Below are 27,226 nucleotides of genomic sequence, written 5' to 3' on the forward strand. Positions count from 1 at the left end.
GCGCCCACGCTTCCTCCGGAAATACACTTCCCGGGGGCGAGGGGGGCGCGGCCCTCCTCCTTGGCCGCGGTGGGACCCCGAGGGCGCCCCGGGGAGGCAGGGCGGCCGAATCATCCCCGGAGACCCGAGCCAGGGAACTTCAGAGCGTTTCGCCCTTCCCGGGAGAGGCAAACACGGACACGTCTGTGTCTTTGCCGACAAGTGCCTTCAAGCCCGGCGGGGGCAGACACCTCCGCGCCGGCCGCCGGCGAGGGCTCCCTGTCGGCGGGGGCACGGCCTCGCACCAGCTGCGCTGATTTAGTCGTTCGCGGGCCGCCGCAGCGGGCGGCGCTTCCCGGGCGGCGCGGCGGCGCCCACGGCCTCGGGCGACGCGGCGGCCCGGCGGGGGGTGGGGCGGGGGGGGCGGGGCGGAGGGGCACCCCCCCGGGGCGCCAGGGGGCGGGCGTGCGGGCACACGCGGTGCGCGGCGGACGGGGGCGGCCACCGCGCGGTGCGGCCGGGGCGCCTGGGGAGCCGCCCACTTCGCCGCAGCGGCCCCGACGGCCGAAGCTTGGATGCGGCGGCGCCCGCCGAGCCGGGGCGGACGCGGGGCGGCCCGGGCCGGGGACACGCGCCGGTAGCCCCCGGCGCTGCGGCGGCCGCAGGATGGCCGAGGTAAGTGCGGGTCTCCCCCGGCGCGGGGGGGACCCCCTCGGCGCGCGGGGCGGGGCGGGGGTCTCGGGGGTGCGCCCGGGGCCACTTCCCGAGGCCACCTGCGCGGCGGCGCGGGCCGGGGGCTGGGAGCCCGTGCTGCCCGACGTCCCGGAGCCGCAGACGCGCGCGGGCACCAGGCGGGTCCCCGGAGCCCCGGGACGGTCCGGGCGAGCCTCGGGGCGCCGTCCGCGGCGAGCGCGTCTCACCCCCGCACCCCTCCCGGCCCCTCGGCGCCTCCGGTGCGAGTCGGAGGCCGTTCCCCCGGGGATTTTGTTTCTGCAGAACTAGGCGCGCGGTAACCGGGGTCAGCCGGCGGCGAGCGGACACGGCGCGTGGCGGGGCCCGGGGCGCCGGGTCTTTGGAAGCTCCGCGGAGCGCAGGGGAGACGGGTCGCGCCGGAAGCCCCCGAGCCGCGAGGGCGCGGAGGGGGCGCGGCCAGACGGGTGCCAGCCGAGCCCGCGGGTGGAAGCCGGTCGGGCCCGCGGCCGGCCCCTCGGTGGTGCTCATTTACCTGCGAGTCCCGGAGCCGCCAGAGACGCGGGGACCGCCGGGCCCGCGCGCTCGCGGCTGGAGCTCGGGCGGGGAGGGGCGCCGCGCCGGGTCGGCTCCCGGGGGCAGGGGCGCGCAGGGCTTGGGTGGGGGGAGCAGGATGGGGGCGCCGCCTGTCCGCTGCTCCCTCGGGCGCTGCCCGCCAGACCCCAGCCCCGCCGGCCGCCTGGCTTTGCTTCGGCCCCTACGGATTTGTCAGCCAGATGTGACAAGATTGTGGAGAGGCGAGGGAAGGAGGAGATCTGATATTAATCAGCGCATAGCTCGGAGCCAAACTTTCTCAAACGCGGTGTAAGAACATGCTCTTCTCATTTAAGGCATCCCTTTGTGGCTGTGGGGCTGCCACCGGTCGTAGTTTGACAGTTAAATGGAATGCCAAGGAGCAGCCTTAATTGTAGGAGTACAATTGTGTGTGTTGGGGGGGGCGGGGGTTCAGACGCTCTAAGGTTCAGTTATGTCCCCTAGTTTTATGGCCGTGCTCACCACGGTTCTCTGAAGACAGGGCATTTAAATCGGGCCAGACGCCTGGTCGCAGCCAGACCTCTGCTGTTAACACTTAAGGGGCCTAGCAGAGGCCCCACTGGTGTCCTGGGAATCCCTGTCGGTGAGTGTGTGTGTGTGCGCGTGTGCGTGCGGGGGAAGACGTGTGTTCCTGCAGCCTGGGCCGACGCAGCAGAGCTAGCAGCAGTTTTTTAAAAAAATATATTCTCGTGAAAGTGACAAAGATCGTGGTTTTAGGAAAAGTGAACTGAAAAACAGCATTTGGCAGATTACCTTCTCCCTTTCTTTCTGGTGCCTTTTCATTCCCGGTTTATTGTTTTAATTTGCAGAGTTCGTGGAACCTTTTCTTACTCTCCCTTAGATGGCTTTGCTTGCAAGTGTGTGCTTATGTGTTAAAACTTTCCTTCAGTGGTAAATATACGGGCCCCTCGGTTGTCCCCTCCCAGATACGTTGATATGTGTTATGAAAACCTCATTGGGGTATGTCAGAATAGCATTTTCGTGTGTCTCGTGAAACAACACGACTTCCCAAACACGACCAGTTGTCCAGGATTGGATTTTTGCTTTCCTTGGGTGTGGAAAGATAACCACCTTGTTTGCTCTGATAAATCTTGATAAATAGCTTTATCCTTTCCGGCAGACCTAAAAGAATGAGGTGTGAGTCATCGTTCACTTTCTCATCGGATAGGCTCGCTAACTTTAATTTCACCAAGAAAGCACAAGGATTTCAACTCAACTGTCAGTTTGAACGTGTTGGTGTCACAGTTCAACGCCGAGGAAAGGTGGTGAGCTCTTCCCTGAGCGCAAACCCGGCTTATGCTTCGGGAACTCGTAATTATGTTCAGACATCTGCATAATTTAATTTGGAAAATCATCTGTACCCATAAATGCTGTTGCACTCAGAGCAGTAAGGATTTAGCTACACGCCCCTCTTCCAGCCCGAAAGTGGTTAGCGGGGAGGGGTTCTGTGGCTCTTGATGCTGGGTAGGCTGTCTGCTCTCGTTAGAATTCATATTAGAAATATTAACCCACATGAAATAATTCCTATGGGAAGTGTAAGGTTTGCATGGGGCGTGATTTTTATTCATTGGTTCCTTTTTACATCTCTGTCCTGAAGCAGTTAGGCCTGTGTCCCAGTCCGGTATTCTGTATTTCAGAACCATCAGCTTGAGAAGAAGGAAGATCCACCCCACCCGGTGAGAAAAGCCTTACAAGTTTCCGTGTGGAACAAATAATCATTGTCCTTTAAGCATCCCGTTATCATTTCTGAATGCCTAGGGATAAGTGTAAACATTTTAAAAGTTCGGTTTGCCGGTAAAACTAAACCACAGGGATGAGGGGCAGAAGTGTCTTAGTGTATATGGCTTTAGAAGTTATTTTGACAGTGGCCGTTAAAAGAGTCGCCCTGTAGGTTCCACAGAGTAAATCACTTGCAGGGGGGAACGTGCTTTACCCCAGAGGGAATTTTCACTTCTACAATGTCATTTAGAGTGAGTTGCTTTTGTCAGAAACAACCCTGTTTAAAAAGAGCTAGAACCAAGTACCCCAGGTAAGATGAAATCTCAGCACTGAGCCACCCATGTTTTTTCCTTTGTATATCTGAGATCAAGATTTAGAGAGCCTGTAATCTTTTTTTAATTATCTTACTCCAAATATCCTCCTGCAGATTTTTTTAATTACCTATTTTTTTTTTTTTTTTTTTGATGACTTACCTGAGAGATGTTAAAAAATAACTCGGTTTGGGGCAGAAGAGACATCTGGAAAGTTTTGTAAGTTTTTTTTTTCTTTTAAATTAGGTTCCACCTGAAAATGTTATTTCCTCTTATCTTGTCATTCTTTGAAGCTCTTTTTCTTAATTCTGGGAATGTTAGGTGTCCAGGGCAGCCCACTTTGGCTGCACCGACACATGTCTACTTTATCCCAGAAAGGGTGGACAGAACAAAGAGCCGTCCGACCTGGGGCCCTTCCCAAATGAAGCGGACCAGAGGGTTCTCGCCATTCTCCTCCGTGCTCGGGTTCAGTATTATAAACCAGCCTAACACATCATAGGAGAAGTTTGCCTTGGGGGATGATAATTTCACTCACCTAATGTGGAGGGAACTGGTTGTCTCAGTTCAGGAAAAGCTTTAATTCAGACTACCAACTTTTTCTTGTATATGGTCGTATTCGCCGGCGTCTTCCTACATATTACTGTATGATCCTTCCACACACTCAGACAAACATCACAATTCTCTTCCAGCCCTCCACCAGCTTCCAGAAGCCTTGTCCCAGTTCTGTAGCCCTCTGACTGTTCTTTGCTTTATTCATGACGGAGGTAAAATCTCTCTACGTACCACTCGAACTTTCTGGATTTTAAGGCTTTGATCAGGATGGCATAAGTCACTAAGGCTGGTCCTTTCTTTTTAAAAATTCATTTTGAAAATCTAAGCTTGCTTGCTTGCTTGCTTTTTCTTTTTTTTAACACTTCGTTCTTAAAATCTAGTTCTCGTTAAGTCCTTGAAAGAAGTATCTGCAAAATTTTACCTAGAAATTTCACAATTTCATCATCATCTTGAAGCAGCAGGCACCAGACACAAAGCTGCTTGCTTGCGTAGCTGGCCACCTTAGTTTAAATTATCCGAACGTGTAAATGTCTTGTGTGTGTGTTGGTTTTGTTTTTTCTTCCGCTCCCCCCTCCAGCTCTGTTTCATTCAGAAGTTCCTACACGGTTAACATCCCTCCTTTTTTTGTTATCAAAGGCTTCTAAAGATCGCCCCTGAGGTCCTCCCAAATTTAGGTTATAAAGGAGGGAAAAAAAATGTGCCCATGTCATTTGTATTTTTGTATCTTTTTTTGTTGTTGTTAGGTTGCCTTTTCTTTTCTTTAATGAAGAAATACTTGGTTCATAAGATAGCATTTGGATATTTTTCTACTTTTTGTGTTTTCTGGTTTCAGAACTAATAATTTTAAGAAAAAAGGGCACAGCTGTTAAATTATTTTGGCACAGAGTTTATACTTTGATTTATAGAGATCAAAAGAACAAGTGTTTTCCCCACCATCCTCTTTGAACTAAGCAACAAGAGAACGAGGCAAGGGTGTCGCACATACTTTCTACTCACAGGTAGACTTGGCCCAACATCTGTGCCCTGGGTTCTGCCTCCCCTCCGCCCCTCCACTGCCAGACCCTTCTCCGTGCTCTCTTCTCACCCCCTCCCCATGCCGGCGGTGAGAAAGCAGACTCCATTAATTCTCCAGTGTTGTTTTTGTATTGCAAAGGCTGCCTACCTGGTTTGGGAGGCTTCCTGGCGCCCTTTTTTCAACTGTGCTCATGGTAAGGGGTGTCCCCTTGTTTTTGGGAATCCAGATGGTTCCATGAAGCCGATTGAGAGACGCCCATCTGGACAGGCCACCCCCGTCTCACTGCATGGCCTCTCCAGGTGTGCTCCCCTGGCCCAGGGCAGAAACGTCTGGTCTGTGGCCTGGCCTCCCGGCCTTGACACACGGGGCCGGGATGAGCCTGGGACCGTGGCATTTCCTGCACATGGTGAGGAGAGCACACCTCTGCCAGCCTCAGAGAGCACCTAAAAAAATTAGCCGTAACTCTTCAGTGTCATTAAATTCCCAGTCCGTGTCCAATTGTCCTTGACGGTCTGGCAAGCCTTAGTTTACCCACTGGTGCGTCCAAGTCAAGAGCCAGATAAGGTCCTCCCAGGGTCCCTCTTCGTCTGTCCGTCTACACTGTTTTGCTTGCAGTCTTACTGTGGGAAATGCTGGTTCATTTGTCCTGTAGCATGCTCCCCAGCCCGGACTAGTGATTGCTTCCTCCTGGTGTCGTGTACATCGTGGTTATTCCTCTGGCCCCGTATTTTCCGGACACCGCAGTTGACCCAGGGCCTTGATCGGATTCAGGTTGAATGTTTTGCACAAGAACACGCCGTCCGTCGTCATACGTATCTTTCCATCGGGACAGATGGCCTGGTCATCATCTTTTACACCAGGAGTTGCGGGACTGTAATTCATTCACTCCCTGGACACTTCTGGAAAGGGAATCTATGTCTCATCAGCGATTCGGTTATTCCGAAACACAGTTGTATTAAAAAAAAAGTTATATGGGGCGCCTGAGTGGCTCAGTCGGTTAAGCAGCTGCCTTCGGCTCAGGTCATGATCCCAGGGTCCTAGGATCAAGTCCCACATCAGGACTCCCTGCTCAGCAGGGAGCCTGCTTCTCCCTCTCCCTCTGCCTGCCGTTCTGCCTTCTTGTGCTCTCTCTCTATCAAATAAATAAATAAAATCTTTAAAAAAAAAAAGGTTATATACTTGATTCTTGCCAGTTTGAGGAGCAATTCATTGGTTCCCTAAAGGCAGCTAATGAGCCTTTCTTTTGTTTTTAGTATTTTTCAGAATTGATTTTAATATAGTAAATGACTCACGCCAATTTCTGACAAGCCGTATTCTCTCCTCCTTGGTTCTTGAACAGTCTAGCTGGATGGCTGTCTGCCCCGGTGAAGACGTGCCCTCCCTTAGGGCAGATGCTGAGCTCCTAGTCTTTGTGTCCCGAGGCCCCTACAATTACCAGTACATAGTAGATGCTTTAAAAACAAATAAAAACTATCAGCGACAACAAAAGTAATTTGTTAAATAAATTGGCATTGTTTCGTTGAACTGCTCACGGAGGAAGATGGCATGAGACGAATGTCTGGTCTTGTGTCTCTCCAGGCAGCCTCGGGTCCACTGCCACCGGCCGCCTCCCCTGTAAGGCTCTCGTGGCCTTTCTCCTCTCTTCTTCCCCATTGTCCTTGTCGCCCATCTCGCAAATGGGGCTACTGTGTTCAGAATCCTGAATCCATGTCTGTGGATTTGTATATGTAAGAGAAACTTAAAAATTGAAAGAAGTCACAGAAAAACGAGAGGACGGGGGTAGGAAGCAAAAAAAATCCGATTCTCACAAAAGACATAGAAATTACAAAATGCGTGTAAGAGGTAGATCCAGAGAGGCCCAAAGGGCAGTTTGCAAGAGACCTCCCCCCGTGAATGACACAGCGTCCCCAACCACGAAGGTTAGCCTTGCAGCCACAGGGAGAATGGGGTAACAGCTTTGCTGCGGGAGAAACCAGGTCCTCACCCCACAAGCTGAGGGTGGCCCTTAGAAGACACTGTGTGGTATAGATCCTGATTGGCAGTGTTTGGTCTGAACTGCAGCCTTCCAAGACTCAAACATACTAACGATTGTCTATATCAACACTTAAAAATACAACTTGGAAAAACCTGAAGCAGTTTTATGCTGTAAGGTTGGTGACTTAAAAAGTGATTTGTGGGGGCGCCTGGGTGGCTCAGTGGTTTGGGCCGCTGCCTTCGGCTCAGGTCATGATCTCAGGGTCCTGGGATCGAGTCCCGCATCGGGCTCTCTGCTTGGCAGGGAGCCTGCTTCCCTCTCACTCTCTCTGCCTGCCTCTCTGCCTACTTGTGATCTCTCTCTGTCAAATAAATAAATAAAATCTTTTAAAAAAAAAAGTGATTTGTGATTTCGCAGATTGGCTCCTTGATGTTTTAAGTTAGGGAGTTAAGATTCTTACTGCCAAGAATCTGGCACAGCCTTAGAATCTCACACTTACGAGACGACTACAGGCTCTAAACTTGGCCTCGGTGATTTCTTCTCGTTAGCCACTTTTCACATGATTTTTTACGCAGCCCTTTCCACGGCCAGCAGGACAGTTGGTGTGTAAATTACGAACTACCTTCTGCTGCTAGTCTAAGCTCCTAACAGTCACCATCCTTTCTGTGCAGCCTTCCTTAGGGCATGGCCTCAGAGTTGCCTCGTGGTCGCAAAATGGCCTCTCCAGTCCAGCCATCATATTCTCGTTCCAAGAAGGAAGGAGGAGGACAAGTAAAGAAGTCTCTGCTGAGTCAGCTCCCATTTACAAGGAGCTTTCTGTAAAGCTCCGCCTAGCAACTTCCACATGCTTACCGCTGGCCAGTGCTTAGTCACCTGGCCACCCACAGAGACTCAGAAAGGAAGATCCGGCAAAAGGCTTTTGGGTGGGCATCTGTAATTAGTGAGCATGGCGCTGCTGCCTCATGCGTTCCCTCATTCTTCTCTCAGCTCGTCCCAGTGGAGGGCCTGCAGGCTACCAGGCCCCATGCTAGCTGCTGGGTGCTAGTTGAGGGTTCAGTGATGATTCACTGTGTTGCAGTGTTTGTGGAAGTTTTTATAACAGGTATTTTTGGTAGCTCTGTCTATGCCAGGTCAGACCACCAGAGTCCAGAGGACCCAAGAACCTTGGTGTGGGCCTTGTCACAACAACACTCTCATCGTATCGATCGGTCTTTTCAGCTCTCATTTGTACATCCTCATTAATAGGGCGACTAGGCCTCTGAGGTTGGCAGGAACAGAAACCCAGCCCTTTGTAGGCAGAGGCTCCACGGCATGGAGCTGAAGGTTCTCTGGCAAATGGGAAGTAAGACCCAAGTCCTCTAAGCCAGTTGTAGGCTTTCCTGCCTCCCCATGGAAGATGTTCAGAGTGGTGAAGGGGCAGGAAGTGCAGGCTCGTCACCTCTGCGTCCCGAGGGATTCTTTTTAACACAGGCAAATCAAACTCATTTTGTATTTTTTTTAAATAAAAGATTACTTAGAACAAAATCAGAACTCCTTGGCCTGTCCCACAAGATCCTAAGCAAAGTGCTCTCTCCCGCCTCCCTGACCCACATTTCCCACCGTTAACCTTACTAACTCACTCCATCTGCACTGACTCCTTTTCTGTTCCCTGAGCCTCTTTCTGCCCCAGGGCCTTTGCACTGGCCATGCCCTCTGCCCTTAAACACTTCCTCCCTCTCCAGTTCTTCACTGACTCGTTGGTGTCCTTTGGATTCAATTCAAATGTCACCTCTTCAAAGTCTTCAGTGATGATCTTCCCTAAGACGCCTTTACTTATACCCCACCCCTCCAGGCTCCCCAGTAGAATTACCGGCACGGCTTTCTGTTGATTTTATTCAGCACTACCTTACTCGGAACTGGTCCTGTGTATTTTCTGTCTCCTCTAGATTGTAAGCCCCTGAAGGGCAGGCACCTCATTGGTCTTGTTTAATGCTTTAACCCCAGAGTTTAGAACAGTGCCTGGCTCATTAACGTTCGGTAACTATGTATTCTTGTACTATTATAAGCGAAGTTTCTTTACAGTGTGAAACTTTAATGTCCTTATCTGTGGAATGTGGCTGATAATGCCTGACTCTAGCCCCAGATGTTGATATTTCAAGATAGAACCTACCTCCAGTATCGAGACTGGAGTCCGCCCTGACCTCCTATGCATCCCTCTGCTTCGTTGTCCATAAAATGGGGGCAGTCGGACCTGCCTCCCGGGAGGGGGTGATGAAGAAACGAGACAGTACAGGGGCAGTACTTAGTGCAGTGCCTCACACGCAATGGAGTGCTCAGGAAAGCTCACCAACTGGGGAACTTTGGGGAAATTGTGAATCTTCCATAAATAGAAGTTTCCTGAGAAGAATGCCCCATAGTGAGGGTCGAATGAGAACAGCTATGAAGTCACACCACCACGTGGTAGGGCAGGCGCGGGGAGAACATCCAGCATCACCACTGGACTCACAAGTGTCCAGTAGAATTTTCTGTGATGGTGGAAGTGTTTTGTATCTCCACCGGCCAGTATGGTAGCTGCGAACCGCGTGTGTCTGCTGAGCACTTGAAATGGGGCTGGTGTGACCAAAGAATTGAACTTCTCATTGTTTCATTTTTATTCATTTAAATTTAAGTAGGCGGGGGCTCCCGGGTGGCTCAGTGAGTTGGGCATCTGCCTCAGGCTCAGGTCATGGTCTCAAGGTCCTGGGATGGAGTTCCGCCTCCGGCTCCCCGCTCAGCTGGGAGTCTGCTTCTCCCTCTGCCCCTCCCCCTGCTAGTACACATGCGCACACACACTCTCTCTCTCTCAAAAATAATCTTTAAAAAATAAAAATAATTTAAAAATAAATTTAGCCAGGCACATGTGGCTAGTGGCTGCCATGCTGGACAGGGCAGACCAAGTCGCTTGAACCCACAGAGCTGTCCAGTAGGTACGCAGTTCTGTTTTGTATCTGATCCATTCCACAGAGGCGCCCTCAAAGCATCCATGCCCCAAATCTGGAAGCCCCCAAGGTCTTCTATAATTTTTCTCCTTCCTCTCACATTCTATCCCCCGGACTATCCCCCCGCATTTATCCTCAGGGATAGGAAAATACGTGCATGCACTAGAGATAAAATCAGCTTTGAAGTGGACAGTTCTTACTCAGAAGCTCAGCATCCAAATGGCATCAGAGGCCTGCGTGGCCCCCACCCCCACCCTCGGGGATCCCACCCACCGTGTGCCTGGACCCCCGGTGGCTAAGAACTCAAGTCAGCATCTCCCCAGACGGAAAGTGGAGCAGGGGTGTCTGCAGAAGGAAGCGGGACCCTCAAGTCTTTCTAAAAACGAGGTGGTAACTTTCTGTCCCAAAGACTGCAAGTCACGGACGCATCCTTCACATACGAGGTATGTTGGTGATTTCTGGATGAATGAGGGAGCCGAAGACAGCTACAAAAAAGCAAACCAGAATTTTGAATGTTGATTCGTAGCACATCAGAGTGACTAATAACAATTCGGAAATAGTCTGATTAAAATGAGTGCGTAAGAAGCAATAATCATGTCTTGATGAGTTCAGAATGTGGTAAACATCTGCTTTATGTTTCTGAAGAATGGAACAAGTATTAGAATTCCAGGGGAAAGGATGTAAGTTTTAAGAGTTTTCCATATTGATTTGCATGAGTACTTTTCGTCCTGTAATTAGAATTTTGGGGTTTGATTTCATTTTAGAAGTTTTAATTTGTCTTTAGATAATGGTGCTATAATTTTTGCCACATCGTGGAATTCTGATATCGGTGGAAAAACTCAAGGGCCTTAATATTGGAAGTTTTCCGAGGCACTGTAATTAGCTTTTTTTAGCTCATAAATAATTCCTCTGAGATTTATTTCCATGGATGTTTAATGAGCTTTATTAAGCCTTATTCAAATAGGTTCATATAGAGCCACATGAGTACTTCTTATAAAACAGCATTCATACATTGAATTTTATCCCTAATGCTGCTTAAAATTCTGTCCCCAAACCAAAAGCTGCAAAAACTGAATAGTCAGCTTCGGCCGGTGGGTCCCACCTGGAGGCGGTTTTGCCCCACGTCTGGGGAGGTTCTCGGTTTTCACAACTGGAAGAGGGAGAGGTGTTTCTGTGGTGTCCGGTGGGTAGAGACCAGGGGTGCTCCTGGTCACCCCACAAAGACACCGCAAAGGATTATGTGACTCAGGATGTCGATCATCCTGGAGTTGAAGAACCCGGAGTGCGGTGTCAAAGAGACACAGAAAAAGTGAGTTTCAGTCTTGGGCTATGAAATGTGCTTGGGATCATCTCCCTGTAGTTAGTTTCCTTGTGCTGGGCCTGAGGTGCACTCACCCGGAGCTTCCGGGGGCTTTGCCCGAGCGAGAGCCTTTTAAGCAAAATCTTCAGGAAAGGAAGGAGGTGTGTGCTCCTGGACACCTTTCTGTGGGTGAAGCAGGTCCTGTGTTCTGAATGAATGAATGTGAATTTACTCTGTGTGGTTCCGGCGTCTTGCTTACAAACAGCGACTGGCATCTTGAGGGACAGGATCCAAAATAAGAATTCTTTTCTCTTGGGGCGCCTGGGTGGCTCAGTGGGTTAAAGCCTCTGCCTTCGGCTCAGGTCATGGTCTCAGGGTCCTGGGATCAAGCCCCACATCGGACTCTCTGCTCAGCAGGGAGCCTGCTTCCCTTCCTCTCTCTCTGCCTGCCTCTCTGCCTACTTGTGATCTCTGTCTGTCAAATAAATGAAATCTTCAAAAAAAAAAAGAATTCTTTTCTCCTTTTAGTAATTTCCTTTAGGGGGCGCCTGGGTGGCTCAGTGGGTTAAGCCGCTGCCTTCCGCTCAGGTCATGATCTCAGGGTCCTGGGATCGAGCCCCGCATCGGGCTCTCTACTCGGCGGGGAGCCTGCTTCCCCGCTCTCTCTGCCTGTCTGTCTGCCTACTTGTGATCTCTGTCTGTCAAATACATACATAAAATCTTAAAAAAAAATTTTTTTTCCTTTAAAGCAGTCACATTTATCAGAATGTAGGTTGTGAAATAGTCCAGAGGCTCAGTACGGAGTATGCCAGGAGCTGCTGAGAATGCAGACGGCCGGTTCCAGGGTCCGCCGGTGCTCAGAGTCACAGGGCTGTTCGAGAAATCTGGACAGCACGCTTGTGCTACAGACAACGGGACATTCTTGTTGGGACCGTGTGTCGTAGAACTTAACCGGTACTCATTTTAATCTTTCCAGATGAGGGATAGCATGTCGTCATGTGTCTAGGAATGCAGATATGTGGATTCCCGTGTTCAGCCACCTGTACCGGTCTCTAGGAGCAGAATCTCTCTAACTGAAAGATGAAATGGTACCTGGCCCAGCATTTCTCCATCCTTTCTTCATTAGGAGACTAGCTTTTTTTAAAAGATTTTATTTATTTGACACAGAGAGAGAGATCACAAGTAGGCAGAGACAAGCAGAGGGGGAGGGGGAAGCAGGCTCCCTGCTGAGCAGAGAACCTGATACGGGGCTCGATTCCAGGACCCTGAGATCACGACCTGAGTTCAAGGCACTGAGCCACCCAGGCGCCCCAGGAGACTAGGGTTTTGTTTTTTTTTTCTAGTTGTGCCTCCCCAGTGAAATTTTAGTATGGTACCATATACCACGTTTCTGTTCACATATGTTTATCTAAGTTTCATACATAAAAAGAATATTTTTTACCTCCCCCCAAGAACGAATTTTCACCCCATTCGGGTGGTATCACCCCTGATAAGAGCGAGTGGAGTATTCCAGTAAGGTCGTCATGGTCACAAGGGTTCTTTGGAGGATGTCGTATGGCTTCACAAAGAGCAAACAGGTTTTCGGATACATGTTTTCTCTTTTCTGTGTCGTGATCCTTCTGGAAGGGATCAGGGAACACCGTTACTATCGGCTGCGTATCTCAGCTATGAGCAGCCCTGCTCCTTCCCCTGAAAATCTCGTCTAGTCGCTCTGTTCAGGCCGGTGGTAATCTGAAAGGAGTCAGGGATAGCCATCACATCAGGGAGATTTTAGCCTTATTTAAGCAAAGTCGCTGACTTTGAGGGGGGACTTTTAGAACACTTTTTAGAACACTTTTAGATTCACAGCAAAATTGGAAGTAGAGATTTCCGATATACCCCCTGCCTCCACACGTGGACAGCTTATCCACATCCCCCACTGGAGCACACACCTGTGACAATCGGTGAACCTACATGAACACGACATCATCTCCCAAAGCCCATGGTTTACCTTGGGATTCATTCTTGGTGTTGGACCTCCTGTGGGTTGGGACAAATGTATCATGATACATACCCGTCATTATATATCGAATAGAGTGTTTTCACCGTCCTAAAAATCCTCTGGGTTCTATCTAACCCTGGCAGGCACTGATCGTGTTAACTGCCTCCATAGTCCGCCTTTTCCAGAAGGTCGTGTCGCTGCAGTCATACCATGTGCAGCATTTCAGACTGGCTTCTTGCACTTAGTAACACGTGCTTAAGGTGTTAAGCTCATGGGTTGGTGGCCCATGCCTTTTTAGCACTGGGTGATACTACAGTGTCTGGAGGGACCACAGTGTACTTACCCATCCCCCTGCTGAAGGCCATCTTGGTCGCTTCCAGGTTTTGGCGATCATGAATAAAGCTGCTGCTACCAACATCCACGTGCGGGTTTCCGTGTGGACATACGTTTTCAGCTCCTCTGGGTAAATACCAAGGAGCGTGATCGCTGGGTTGTATGGTAAGAGTATGTTTAGTTTTGTTGGGAACCACCAAACTGTCTTCCGGAGTGGCTACACCATTTTGCATTCCCACTAATAGTGAATGAGAGTTTCTGTTGCTCTCCTGATGAGCATTTGGTACTGTCAGGGTTCTGGACTTCGGCCATTCTCGTACGCATGTCGAGGACGGGTTTTTTCAGTAGTATTTCTACTGAGATACACTTTATTGACTATAAAACTCACCCCTATAAAGTCTGTAGCTGAGTGGTTTCCCTATATCCACAGAGTTTTGCAAACATCAGTACTATGTAATTTCAGAACATCTTCACCTTAAAAAGCAACTCTGGTCAAAATTTAAAACATCTGTGCTGCAAAGGGCACCATGAAGAAAGTGAAAAGATCATTCAAGGGCAGGAGACAACATTCACAAATCATCATTTGTTAAGGGACTAGTACTAAGAATATATAAAGAACTCTTACAACTCAGTGCTAAAAGACAAACAACCCAATTAAAAAATGACCAAAGCATCTGAGCAGACATGTCCCCAGGGAAGACCTACAAATGGCCAATGAGCTCATGAAAAGTTACTGATCGCTGTTAGCCATTGAGGAAATGCACACCAGAACCACAGTAAGATACCACGTCATACCCACTAGACTGGCTGTTTCTAGACAGACAGATAACAAGTGTTGGGAAGGACGTAGAGAAATTGGAACCTTCCCATATTGCTGGTATGGAAGCAGAATGGTGCAGCCACTTTGAAAAACCTTTTGACAGATTCTCCAGTTAAACAGAATTTTTTTTAATATTTTATTTATTTGACAGAAATCACAACTAGGCAGAGAGGCAGGCAGAGAGAGAGGAGGAAACAGGCTCCCTGCGGAGCAGAGAGCCCGATGCAGGGCTCAATCCCAGGACCCTGAGATCATGACCTGAGTTGAAGGCAAAGGCTTAACCCACTGAGCCACCCAGGCGCCCCGCCAGTTAAACAGAATTATATACAATCCAGCAGTTCCACTCCTAGGAAGACCTAGAAATGAATACTTATGTCCACCATAAACTTGTACACAGGGCTCCTTCTGCAGATGTTGGAAATGTTCTAAAATCAGATCGTGATGTTTGCACAACTCTGAATATCCTTAAAATCATCGAGTTGGATACTTTACGTGGGCGAATTTTATGGTATCTGAATTGTGTCTAAATTTAAAGCTTTTTTTTTTTAAGATGAAAACAAAAGGAATAATATTTTGCTCCCATTGCCACCCATTAACCATCCCTCCTCGTTCCTGCCCACTCCGCACAGCCCTGGTCACCGCTAGTCTGCTTCCGGCCTCAGGAGATTGACCCCTCTTGACGTTTCCTGTAAATGGAGTCCTACCGCCTGTGACTTCTTGTCCTTGGGTACTTCCCCGAGCGTGTTTTCAGGGTCACGTATGCTGTGCATATGTCAGTGCTTTGTTCCTTTTGATGGCTAAGTAGTACTCCACTGCGTGGCAGTGCCCCGTTTTGTTCAGCGGCTCATCAGCTGGCGGACGTTGAGGTTGTTTCCACTGTTTGGTGGTTATAAACAAGGCAGCCAGAAGCATTTGGTACCAGCTTCTACATGGGCCTATATTTTCATTTCTCTTGGGCACCTACCTAGGGGTGGGATTTCTGGGTCATACGGTAAGCCCATGTTTAACTTCTAGAGGAATTGCCAGACTTTTCCAAAGTGACTACACCATTTTACATTCCCACTGGCTACTGGTTTTTAAGTGAAGACCGTTACATACTCCTTAAAGTGAGTTTCCCAAGTCCTGGGACAGAACATCCCCTTACCTGTTCCCACAGGAGCCCGCAGAGTCCTTTAACTGACAGAGGGAGGTCCCCCCCCAAGACACACACGACACCCCAGTTTCAGGGCTCTCCTGATTCATGCCGGTTCCACCCAGCGGCCCTTCCTGGGAGCCTCACTGATGCAGCTCCTAGGAGAGCTTTTTCTCATTAATAATACCTCACATTCTTCAGACCTCTATCCCCTTTGGAGGAATTCATCCCAAAAATACATGGGACACTTTGTTCTCAACACTAGAACTTAGCGAACACGTACTTGTGTGTATTGTGTTCCAGCCATGTGAACTTCAACGTGCAGCTGGGCGTGCACCTGGGGCCGCCAGCCTGGCCAGGCCTCCGCGGCTACGCAGCCCAAGGGTAGAACCAGGAACTGTCCTCAGTGTGTCTGGCCACGGCATGTTGTCCGTCTGTTTGGACCTTTTGCCTTGCCACACGTCGGGGGCGGCGGGGGCCAGGTGGGGGAGATAACCACGCCCACGTTTGGATAATTGTCTAATCAGACCATTCTCTCTCACTTGTTCGGGGACAGTCCCCGTGTAACTTTCAGAGGTGAACACTTTGTTCGACTTAAGAGATTGGTGACTGTTCACCCTTTCTGTGCTCTTACTGACCAGTCAGGGGGTACCTGGGGGACTCAGTCAGTTGAGCATTTGCCTCTGGCACAGGTCATGATCTCAGGGTCCTGGGATTGAGCCCCAAGTCAGGCTCAGCAGGGAGCCTGCTTATCCCTCTGCTTCTCCTGCCCCCCCCCCCACCAGCTGGTGCTCTCGAGCACTGTCTCTCTATCTTTAATAAATAAATAAAGGGGCACCTGGATGGCTCAGTCATTAAGCGTCTGCCTTCAGCTCAGGTCATGATCCCAGGGTCCTGGGATGGAGCCCAGGCTCCCTGCTCAGCGGGAAGCCTGCTTCTTCCGCTCCCTCTGCCCCTCCCCCTGCTTGTGTTCCTGCTCTAAAATAAATAAATAAATAAAATATATATTTTTTTAAAAGTAACAAGCAAGATATTTCCATCCAGAACTTTCCTTACAGAGCGTGGTAGTGTTCCCTAGCCCCTCTCTCCCGCAGAGCAGCTGTGGGATATGTGTGCCCTTCTTGGGCCCTGGGGGCCAGCTGCTCTTGGGTACCAGGTGTGGGGTCCCCGCCCGCGTCTGGCGCAGAGTGGGCACGCAGTGCCCCGGGAGCGTTACCCAAGGAAGGCCCGCGTCCTGTGTCGTAGGAGCAGCCTCGCGTCCACGCAGCACTCACGGGCCGCGGGCCCCGTTCTCTCTTGCAGGCTATCGGCTGTACCCTGAACTGTAGCTGCCAGGGTTTCACACCCGGGAAGATCCACCACCGCCGCTGTGAGCAGTGCAGACACGGATGGGTGGCCCACGGTAACTTTGTTTGTCCTCCTCCTCCCTCGGCCCCTCGTGTCCCTCTGAACGACTTCGAGAGATTCGAGAATGGACTGTGTGTCTGAGAAGGTCCCCGCACTCGCTGGCTCGCGGGCCAAGACCTTGGTATACGTCCCCTTTTTGAAGCTTAATGACCCTGCATGGTGGGTGGGGTCTTAGCCCCATTCTGCAGACGAGGAACAGGTGCTTCAGGCGGTCCTTGTGCAGCCACAGAAACGTCCTGTGTTGTCTAATGCAGCCGCCCTCAGGGTGGCCAGTAAAATGCAGAACGCTGCTCCGTTAAGTTTGACTTTCAGGGAAGCAATAAATGATTTTTTAGCCTAAGTCTGTCCCAGTGAATACTCTGAGTGTAAACGTTTCCCGCTCATTCCCTGTCTCCGTGAAACATGCTCGCTTGTAACCGGGCATCCTGTATTTTCATTGGCTGAACCCCACGATCCCACGCTGAGTCCCATGTGGGCTGCCGAATACTTGAGATGTGACCGGCGGGAATCTTGAAGGACTGAATTTCCGATTTTATTTAACCTAAGAATTAAAATAATTTAATAAGGCAAAAGTCATTTCATGAAATTAAAAATGTTACAAAACCACAAAGCCGTGAGCAACGGGCTGTCGCATGGGACAGCGCACATTCTGGGGGCTTAACCCGCCCTGCCTGACCGCTAGGACGCGGCAGACGAGGGGCCAGACCCGGATCCGTTGGATCCCCCAAGCCGGGCTCCTTACCAGCAGACGCCATCCTGATTTTTCAGCCTTTTGATCCTGTGCCCACCGCTCTCCCCTTGCATCTGCCCTCCCCGGGGCTGTTTTTCACTCCTGAGGGACAGGGAAGGAAGAAAAAGAAGAGTGGCCAGTCCATTTTCTCGCAGATCTAAGTCTCTGTGGATGCCGTAGAGCCTGGTAGCCGTGAGGACGGCGACCCAAGCGCACCGTCGTGTTTTGTCAGAACGCAGAGCCGAGCACTGTTGCTAGCCTGCCCCCACGCAGCGTCTCTCCGAGATGGAGAATCTTCACGAAGGGTGTTTCTCCGATTTGCTTTTTCAGCTCTGAGCAAGCTGAGGGTCCCCCCCGTGTACCCCACGAGCCAGGTGGAGATTGTCCAGTCCAATGTGGTGTTCGATATCAGCAGCCTCATGCTCTACGGGACCCAGGCCATCCCCGTGCGCCTGAAAATCCTCCTGGACCGGCTTTTCAGCGTGCTGAAGCAAGACGAGGTGCTCCAGATCCTGCACGCCTTGGACTGGACCCTCCAGGACTATATCCGGGGATACGTGCTGCAGGTAGGGGAGCACGGCCGTGGTGCCGCTGGGATGTCTGGAGGAAAGGGCATCCTTTCCTGTATAATGGCTTAAGCCCCCACTTCACATTCTGGGAGAAATCCAGTGCTTTCCTCTAAATACCGGGGAAACTTCCAGACACGGGAGCGCGGACACACTCCGTGATTTGGGTCTCACTAAGCCAGCCTTGGCCCCGGGTCACTATCCACTGGCCACCTAGGACCCCAGATGCTGTCTGTGCCAGGTCTTACTGAGGGTGGGGAGTGAGAGAGGAGCGAATGTTCCAGAAGCACGTTGCAGAAGCTGGCCTTCCTTCCCGGGTTCCGTCGCCCTGTGATACGTCTGTGTTCTGGCTCCTGATTGTTCTCACTCCCCTAGATTCCCCGCTGGCCTCTTCACACGTTCTCTGCTCCTTTCCTCTGTGCCTCTCACCACTTCTCCATCTGTTACTCTGCAGAGTACTCTAACGTCCTTCTAGGCCACGTCATGGGGGTAGACCCTCATGTTTCATATCCACAGGTAAAGGACATATTTCCTGGGACAAATGATATCATTTCTCTGATGGAGGAAGCAGTGACAGCTTTTTTTTTTCCCCCCTTGACACTACGAGAAAATGTCAAAATTTCAATGAAATGGGGGACGAATATACTACCAGGACTAACGTATGCTTGAGTCTTACCACAGGCAGGCCTTGTCATCAATACAAGCACTCGGGCTTTTCTCAGCTGGAATTACTGGACCCTCTTCCAATAAAATCTCCCAGGGCCAAGAAATCATCCCCATTTTCCAGTTGAAAAGCCAGAGGCTCAGAGTGCTTCTAAATCTTGGCCAACGTCACTCAGGTTGTGAGTGGCAGACCTGGGGTTGGAACCTGTTTCTTTCTAACTCTGAAGCCCGTGGTTGGCCTGTGGAGGGGCGTTTGCTCACCTCCGGTGCAGGACCCCCAGCAGGCTAGAAGCACCCTTTTATGTAAAGCAGCATTATGATCCTACATTATGACATAGATCAATATTTAATGATCCTAATAATCTTGCTTTCTAGTGTTAGGATTAAAAATATGGAATCAATTACCTTGAACCTCTAGCGCATCAAAAATTTATGATGTTACGTCCCTCGTCCTCTTCCGAACTCTTTCACGCATTGTGCAAAACCTCAGTAGGCCATCAAATACACGTTCTGTGATAAAATATTTATCGCAGTTTTGGGAAAAGTTAGGCCTTGCTAGAGTTTTGAAAGATCTCCAGCACGCCAGGGTAATTACAGTTCTGCTTTGTGAACGTGGGCAGTAGATCAATACGGGTTCATTTGTTTTCTGAGGTTGGTTGCTGGGGGAAGATGATTAAACTTGCAGTAAATAAATACTTGAGCTCTGTCTAGGTCTGACTGCCCCCTCTCTCCTCCTGAGATGAAGAAGGGACTACCGTTCGAACGATGCATATTTTCGTTTCAGTGGGGAGAAGGATGACATCTAATGCAGGAACAACCGATCAGTTTGAAATTGGATGGAAAATAATCACCCCATGTCCCTTCGGCCAGAGTCCTCCCGTCTTACTTCTCTCTTTCAGAGCCCTACTGACATCTGTGCGGTCAGTCTTCTATGCGGGCCTCTGGCCTGGGAGAGTAGCGTGAGCAGGGGGGCTGACCTGACGGGGTGTCCCCTTCTGATAGGCACGGAGAAGAGGGTGCGGGGTAGTAAATTAACTGCAGTCCGTGCCTCTGGTCTAGGACGCGTCAGGAAAGGTGCTGGATCGCTGGGACATCATGACCGGCGAGGAAGAGCTGGCCGCCCTGCAGCAGTTCCTTCGCTTTGGGGAGACCAAGGCCATCGTTGAGCTCATGGCCGTCCAGGAGAAGGAGGAGCAGTCCATCGTCATGCCGCCGGCCGCGGCCAACGTGGACATCAGGGCGTTCATCGAGAGCTGCAGCCACAGAAGCGCTGGCCTCCCCGCCCCCGCGGACAGGGGGACCCCCAGCAGCCTGCACCCCTTTGAGAACCTCGTAAACAACATGACTTTCATGCTGCCCTTCCAGTTCTTCAACCCTGTGCCCCCCACGCTGATAGGGTCACTGCCCGAGCAGTACGTGCTGGAGCCGGGTCAAGACCAGAGTCAGGAGCCCAAGCAGGAGACGCACGGACCCTTCCCCAGAGGCGGTGGCGGCGGCTTCTTGACCTCTGCTCCCGTGTCATTTCAGGTCGAGAAAGAGCCGTGTCTCAACTGCCCGGACACGGTCCCCAAGAAGGAAGACGGCACCCATTTAAGCGACTTGGGTTCCTACCACCTTGTCCCAAAGCTTGAAAGGACCCAGTTGTCCCCCGAGGCCAAAGGGAAACCCGAGAGGCACAGCCTGGGCACGAAGAAGGGCCGCGTGTTCTGCACGGCGTGCGAGAAGACCTTCTACGACAAAGGCACGCTCAAGATCCACTACAACGCCGTCCACCTGAAGATCAAACACAAGTGTACCATCGAGGGCTGCAACATGGTCTTCAGCTCCCTGCGGAGCCGGAACCGCCACAGCGCCAACCCCAACCCCCGGCTGCACATGCCCATGAACAGGAACAGCAGGGACCGGGACCTGAGGGCCAGCCTGCACCTGGCCGCCTCGGACAGCTACGAGCGCCCGGGCTTCCCCGCGACGTCCCCAGACCGCAGGCCCCCGCCCGGCTACGCGGCGTCCGGGGAGGACCCCAGGGGCCAGCCGGCCTTCCCGAGCCTGGGCCCGGACGGGGTGCTCTTCCCCAACCTGAAGACGGTCCAGCCGGTCCTGCCCTTCTACCGCAGCCCTGCCACCCCGGCCGAGCTGGCCAATACCCCCGGCGTGCTGCCTTCCCTCCCGCTCCTGTCCTCTTCCATCCCAGAGCCGCTGGCGCCGCACGAAGGCCCGCTGGACGTCCTTCCCAAGAAGAAATCCCGCAAGTCCAGCATGCCCATCAAAATAGAGAAGGAGGCCGTCGGGGCAGCTAACGACAGGCGGCTCGCTCTCAGCTCCGATGAAGACGTGCCCCTGCGGATGGCCAGCGAGGAGGAGCCCGAGGCCGGCAGCCCCCGGGCGTCGGACAGAGCACCTGAGGAGCCGTGCGCACCGTCTGGGGGCTTAGGGGGGCCCCTCCCGGGAGGAGAGAGGGTCTGCCATGGGGACTCAGGGCTGGAGTCCGGCGGGGCCGTCCGCGAGTGGGCCACACGGCCGCCAGAGAGGGAGGCGGAACAGAAGCCAGCCCTGCCCGCCGTGCCAAGGGAGCCGCAGGACAGCGGCCGTGAACCTCACCTCGCAGCCGGGACCGAGCCCTGCGTCCCCTTCCCTGACTACATCAGACTGCAGCAGCGCCTGCTGGCCGGTGGGCTCCTCGGCGCCCTGTCTGGCCGAGGAGTGGCTTTTCCTTGTTTCGAAGACGCCAAGGAGCCGGAACCCGTGGGTCCACGTGCGTCGGGACGGCAGAAGGAAGAAGCTCGCTTCCAGTGTGACGTCTGCAAGAAGGCCTTCAAAAACGCGTGCGGCGTGAAAATGCATCACAAGAACATGCACGCCAGAGGGACGCACGTGTGTACCGTGGAGGGCTGTAAGGCCACGTTCCCCTCGCGCAGGAGCAGAGACAGGTAAGACGCAGGTCCTTTCTTGTAAGGCCACTCGCGTGCGCCCCAGCCACGGGGAGGGTTGTTAAAACACACCCTTCCCAGCCCCGCCTGTGGGCTTTCCGCTTCTGCAGGGATGAGGTGAGGCCTGAGGGTTTACGTTTCTGAGTCCCCAGGTGGTCCTTCTGCTGCCGGTCCAGGGACCACAGTTTGAGAAACACTGACCCTACACCCCGTGCCTGAGTCCTCGGTTTCAGATCTAAACTCATTTGACCACGAACCCTGACCTGAAAGGACATGAGGCTATGGGCAGTCTGTCTTTTCTTAAATCTCCCTTTGTGTGGATTTTCTTTATTATATGTTCAGTGCAGAAATACTCACAGATTTATCACGGGGCCATGAAAAAACTATTCGGTTTATGCACCATTCTGCCTTTCTAAAGCCCGAGAAACTCTGAATTCGGAAACATACCTGGAGCAGATGGTTTGGGATGAGTAATCGTGAGCTAGTCTCCCGAGAGGGGAGGGTTAAATCATCACCACAGACGACAGAACTTGTCCACTTTTCTTCTTATGATACGAAGCCCATCAACGGAGAGGCTTTCTCCTAAGTCCGGTTAATGAGCTCTGTTCGAACGGAAGGAGAACTGTGTGGTCGGAGAATTTGTCGTTATTAAGGTAGCAGAGACGAAAGGCACGTATTAGCAGGTTACTTCAGGGCTTGTGATGTGGGTTAAAAGCTGAGAAATCTTTGAGTGGGGGGCGTCCCTGAGCCCCACGCGGCATCACGCTGTTTGCAGAGTGCCCAGGCAGGGGGAGTCTCTCATCAGTCTGGGACACGGCCCTGGCCTCACTGTCTTTCTCGTGCTTTTCTTCATGAACTCGAGTCACGTCACCACAGCCTGGGAAGGGCGGCACACGTGTTTCGCAGACGTGCTTGTTCATGAGCAAGCTTTACGTTGAAGAAGAGACAGTCCCACGAGTCGGACCATCCTTGATCTTATTTATGATCCTCTGCTGGCCCGCAGTGTGCACTGCATCAGAAGGCAGGCTGAATTTAACGTACACCTTCGTTTTATTTTTTTCCGTATATTTAATATTTCTTATATTCTGAGCTGTTTGTAGACACAGGCCTGCTCTCCCACCATAGGAAAGCGTCTTGAATTATAAATGTAGACTGCTAATTCTGGTGGTCTAGAACTTGGAATGTTTAGAATCAGATTAAAATGGCACCCTTTTATTTTATTTTGTATTTTTTAAGATTTTATTTATTTATTTTGACAGCGCACGCATAAGCAGGGGGAGGGGCAGCGGGAGAAGCAGGCTCCCCGTTGAGCAGGGAGCCCGATGGCGGGGCTCGGTCCCAGGACTGAGATCATGACCCGAGCAGAAGGCAGACGGTCAACCGACTGAGCCTCCCAGGCGCCCCCAAATGAGAGCTTTGTGGACAGGCCTGGGGTCGGGATGAGCACTGGACTGTCTGGACAGCTGTCTTCCCCTCTTGAAGCCGCTGCCGTCAGCGGTCACTGGGACCCCTCAGGAAGGGATTGGAACAGTGCCCTGAATGCTTATTTAGCCAAGAAATATTTGAAAACCTTCTGTGAGGTGCTGTGGACATGGTCCTGCTTGCGAAGGCCAGTGGGGGAGACGGCAGTAAAAAGGTGATTACGGCCAAATGCAGTAGCCGCTGTAATAAGAGAGAGAGGTGCTGTGGGCACATAGTCGGGGTCCCTGACTAGACTCTTTTGAGAAGTTAGGGAGGGCTTCCTGGGGGAGGGGGCATGACTAAACCAGCAGCTCTCAGATGTTTTGGTCTCAGAAGCCCTTTTACAAATTCTTGAAACCTCCGGCCCTCAAGAACTTCTGTGTGTTTGAGTTTATAAGTGTCAATGGTTACTGCATTAGAAACCAAAACTGAAAAAAATTAGTATTTATTTCGTCCCTTAAAATAATAAACCTATTAGGGGCGCCTGGGTGGCTCAGTGGATTAAGCCGCTGCCTTCGGCTCAGGTCATGATCTCAGGGTCCTGGGATCGAGCCCCGCATCGGGCTCTCTGCTCTGCAGGGAGACTGCTTCCTCCTCTCTCTCTGCCTGCCTCTCTGCCTACTTGTGATCTCTCTCTCTGTCAAATAAGTAAATAAAATCTTTAAAAAAATAAATAAATAATAAACCTATTATATGTCAACATACGTAACATGAAAAAAAAGGAAAAAAACATACATAACATGTAATGAAAAATAGCCCCATTTTCCAGCCCAAAAACTTAGTGAGAAGAGTGGCTTTGTTTTACATTTTGGCCCATCTCTGTAACGTCTGGCTTGCAGAGAACAGCTGGCTTCTCACAGCAGCTTCTGTGTTCGTCCTGTTCCAATACTGCATGTCACGTAGCCTCTGGAAACCACACACGGTAGCATGAAGGAATGACAGTGGAAAAGATCGTGTCTTAGGATCGTGATGATGAGCGGAGTTTTGACTTCAGGGCACCCCTGAAAGAGGCTCGGGGACCATGAGGGGTGGGTGCCCAGATCGCCCTTTGAGGACCACTGGTCTAACAAGGCAGAGATGGGGGTGGGGATGGGAATTCATGGCATTAACAGTCCCAAAAGCAGCAGGAAGCCTGGCACGCAGCCCAGAAGGTTTTGCAGTTGTGGGCGTCACTGGTTTTAGGAGACGTGGCACCTGGGGAAATGCACCTGACCCTCCAAGGGCTTAAGGAGAAGGTCGGAGGATCCCACGGGTTTGCTCCTGGAGTTCCTGAGGGACTCGAGCCCAGACCTTGGCTTTCTTGCCACAGGGACCTTCCCATGCAAGGTTCCGGTAAATGTGTCTGACTTTTTTTTTTTTTCCAACCACTTATGTTCCAGGACCTGCGTGTCAGTCCAGTGTCTGGTTTTCTGCTGACACATACCTGCCCCTGCCACCCGGAACGCTGACATAATCACAGGGCAGAGCTGCTGTTGATAAGAGTGATTTGCAGTGTGGGTGCTCTGGGAGCACGGTTCTGATGATGTCCAGAAAAAGAATGCATCAGGGATAGAAGAGAGACGTTGAATAGCAGATCCAATATGTTTTAGGAACGAGGATAAAATTTCCACCCATCCCCACTGGGTCTTCTGAGGTTTCAAAGAGCAAACTCCCATTTTTAGTTATTTTGCTGGGGGTGTCCCCCCCCCACCCCGCCGAGGTGGTCCTGGCAGGCATCCTCATCTGTACGGGTCGGGGAGGGGAGGCAATTTCTCTGTTTGGAATCGTTTTTCTCTCACCTGTAAGGTTGTCCCCCGGCAGTAAGGGCAATTTGTGTCGGAGTCCGAGGTCAGCTGGGGATCTCTGAGCAAGGCCGACGTTGATGGACAAGTTACATCCAAATGATACTGTGTGAGCGAGAAGCGTGCGTCGTCATGGGTGCTCATTACCTGCCCTTCGGGGTAATCGTCGGGTAGGAGATTGGCGGTGGGTTCAGTGCTGCGTTTGCAAAACTCCTGTCTGGTTTATTGTGAAACGTTGCAAGTAGGAAGTGAACTTAAATTCTCTCTCTCTCTCTCTCTCTCACACACACACACACACACACAATGTCTAGCCAGTCAGATTCTCTCTCCTGTAGCACTTCTGGGGGTCAAGGGAGTGTGACAGCACACAGACAGTTTAGAATTTTCTAGTAAGCACATTTTAAAAAAGTATAAAAAGACACAGGTGAAGTAATTCCTAATAATGTATTTTGTTTCATTCAGTCTATCCAAAACACCATCATCTCTGTGTCTGACACAGCCACGTGTCGGGAGCTCGCGCGTCCCGTGGGAGTAGCTATCCTACTGGACAGGGCACTCTACAAGACATTTCTTGGTTTCATTGCAGTGAAGTCCTCTGCTTAACTCCATATTGGGACCAGTTTTCTCCCGGATCCCCTGGTTCCAGTGTCGCAGGGGAACTGACCTGACTGGAGTAGGCTGGCAGTTCTCTGTAGCTGAGGTGCGGGAAGTTACGTGTCCGTCACCTGGTCGAAAGTAAGAGGGACTACATATTTCCAGCTTCCGGGCAGCCGGCTTTCCTGGTCAGCGCTAACTTCCGACAGGCAGTGAACAGCCCGGGGCCAGGGTCCCCTGGACACACATTCATCCCGTCCCCCCCGTGGTCACTCCTTCTGCACCACAAAATTTTTCTGGTATCCACCTAGTGTCTCCCCTCGGAATGATGACTGTTTTGACAACAGCCCAACCCACTGCTAACCGTCTGTTCTCTCTTGTAGACACAGTGCAAACCTAAACCTCCACCCGAAAGTGTTGACCCAGGACGCACTGGGGAGCCCCGACGACCATTTCCGTGCGGCTTACCTTCTGAAAGATGTGGCGAAGGAGACCTTCCAGGATGTGGCTTTCACGCAGCAAGCCTCCCAGACATCTGTCATCTTCAAGGGAGCGAGTCGGATGGGCAGCCTGGTTTACCCGATCGCCCAGGTCCCCAGCGCCGGCCTGGAGAGCTACAACTCCGGTCCGCCGAGCGACGGCACCGTCTTGGATTTGAGCACTACCTCGAGCATGAAGTCGGAGAGCAGCAGCCATTCCTCCTGGGACTCAGACGGGGCCAGCGAGGAAGGCACCGTGCTCATGGAGGACAGTGATGGGACCTGTGACGGGCCGAGCCTTGTCCCCGGGGACGACGAGTACCCCATCTGCGTCCTGATGGAGAAGGCCGACCAGAGCCTCGCCAGCCTGCCTTCTGGGCTGCCCATCACCTGTCACCTCTGCCAAAAGACGTATAGTAATAAAGGGACCTTCAGGGCTCACTACAAGACCGTGCACCTCCGTCAGCTCCACAAATGCAAGGTTCCGGGCTGCGACACCATGTTTTCCTCGGTCCGCAGCCGCAACAGGCACAGCCAGAACCCCAACCTGCATAAGAGCCTGGCCTCGTCCCCGAGTCACCTCCAGTAACAGGATGGTGGCCGAGAGGGCGAGGGGAGCTGTTGGCCCTCATTCAGGAACAAGGTGGTCCAGAGAAAGGTCTCTCATTGCGTTGAATACCATTTGAGGCGAGCCGGGCAGAAGGCCTTAGAGCTGACTTTCTCGTCGTGGAGGAAGTCAGCTCTGGGGGCAGCCCTTCCTGTTCTTTTTCGTAGCCCCGGGGGCTTGTCCCTGACATAACAAACACTGGCAGAAACACGGCTTTTCCCCACATTTGTTTACACGTTCCCCGGAGAGCGGCAGGTTTGTGAACTGACAAGGGGGCCCAGAACCTCGGGGGAGCTCGAAGCGAAGGGTCGGCTGAGTGTCCCGGGGAAGCAGGCAGCCACCATGGGTCAGGAGCCAGGCCCCAAGATGACTTTTTTTTTTTTTTTTTCCAGTTCCTGCTTTTACTGAGTCTGAATCCAGACTCAGGGGTGGAAAAGTGGCTTTTTTTTTTTTTTTAAAGATTTTATTTATTCATTTGACAGATCACAAGTAGGCAGAGAGGCAGGCAGAGAGAGAGAGAGAGAGGAGGAAGCAGGCTCCCCGCTGAGCAGAGAGCCCAGGGCAGGGCTCGATCCCAGAACCCTGGGATCATAACCTGAGCTGAAGGCAGAGGCTTTAACCCACTGAGCCACCCAGGTGCCCCAGAAAAGTGG

The 27,226-nt window shown here is 51.7% G+C and overlaps 1 protein-coding gene across 1 annotated transcript; it reads left to right on the top strand.

Moving 5' to 3' along the window:
- The first annotated feature begins 554 nt into the window (after positions 1-554).
- BNC1 (basonuclin 1) lies at positions 555-26,555 on the top strand. Its single transcript, XM_046010179.1, is given in 7 exon segments — positions 555-588; positions 591-654; positions 6,439-6,646; positions 16,661-16,760; positions 17,826-18,061; positions 19,784-21,651; positions 25,871-26,555. Coding segments are annotated over 7 exon segments (3,195 nt in total).
- Positions 26,556-27,226: the final 671 nt, after the last annotated feature.

Source organism: Meles meles, chromosome 6, assembly GCF_922984935.1.
Source record: "Meles meles chromosome 6, mMelMel3.1 paternal haplotype, whole genome shotgun sequence".
NCBI classification, from domain to species: domain Eukaryota; kingdom Metazoa; phylum Chordata; class Mammalia; order Carnivora; family Mustelidae; genus Meles; species Meles meles.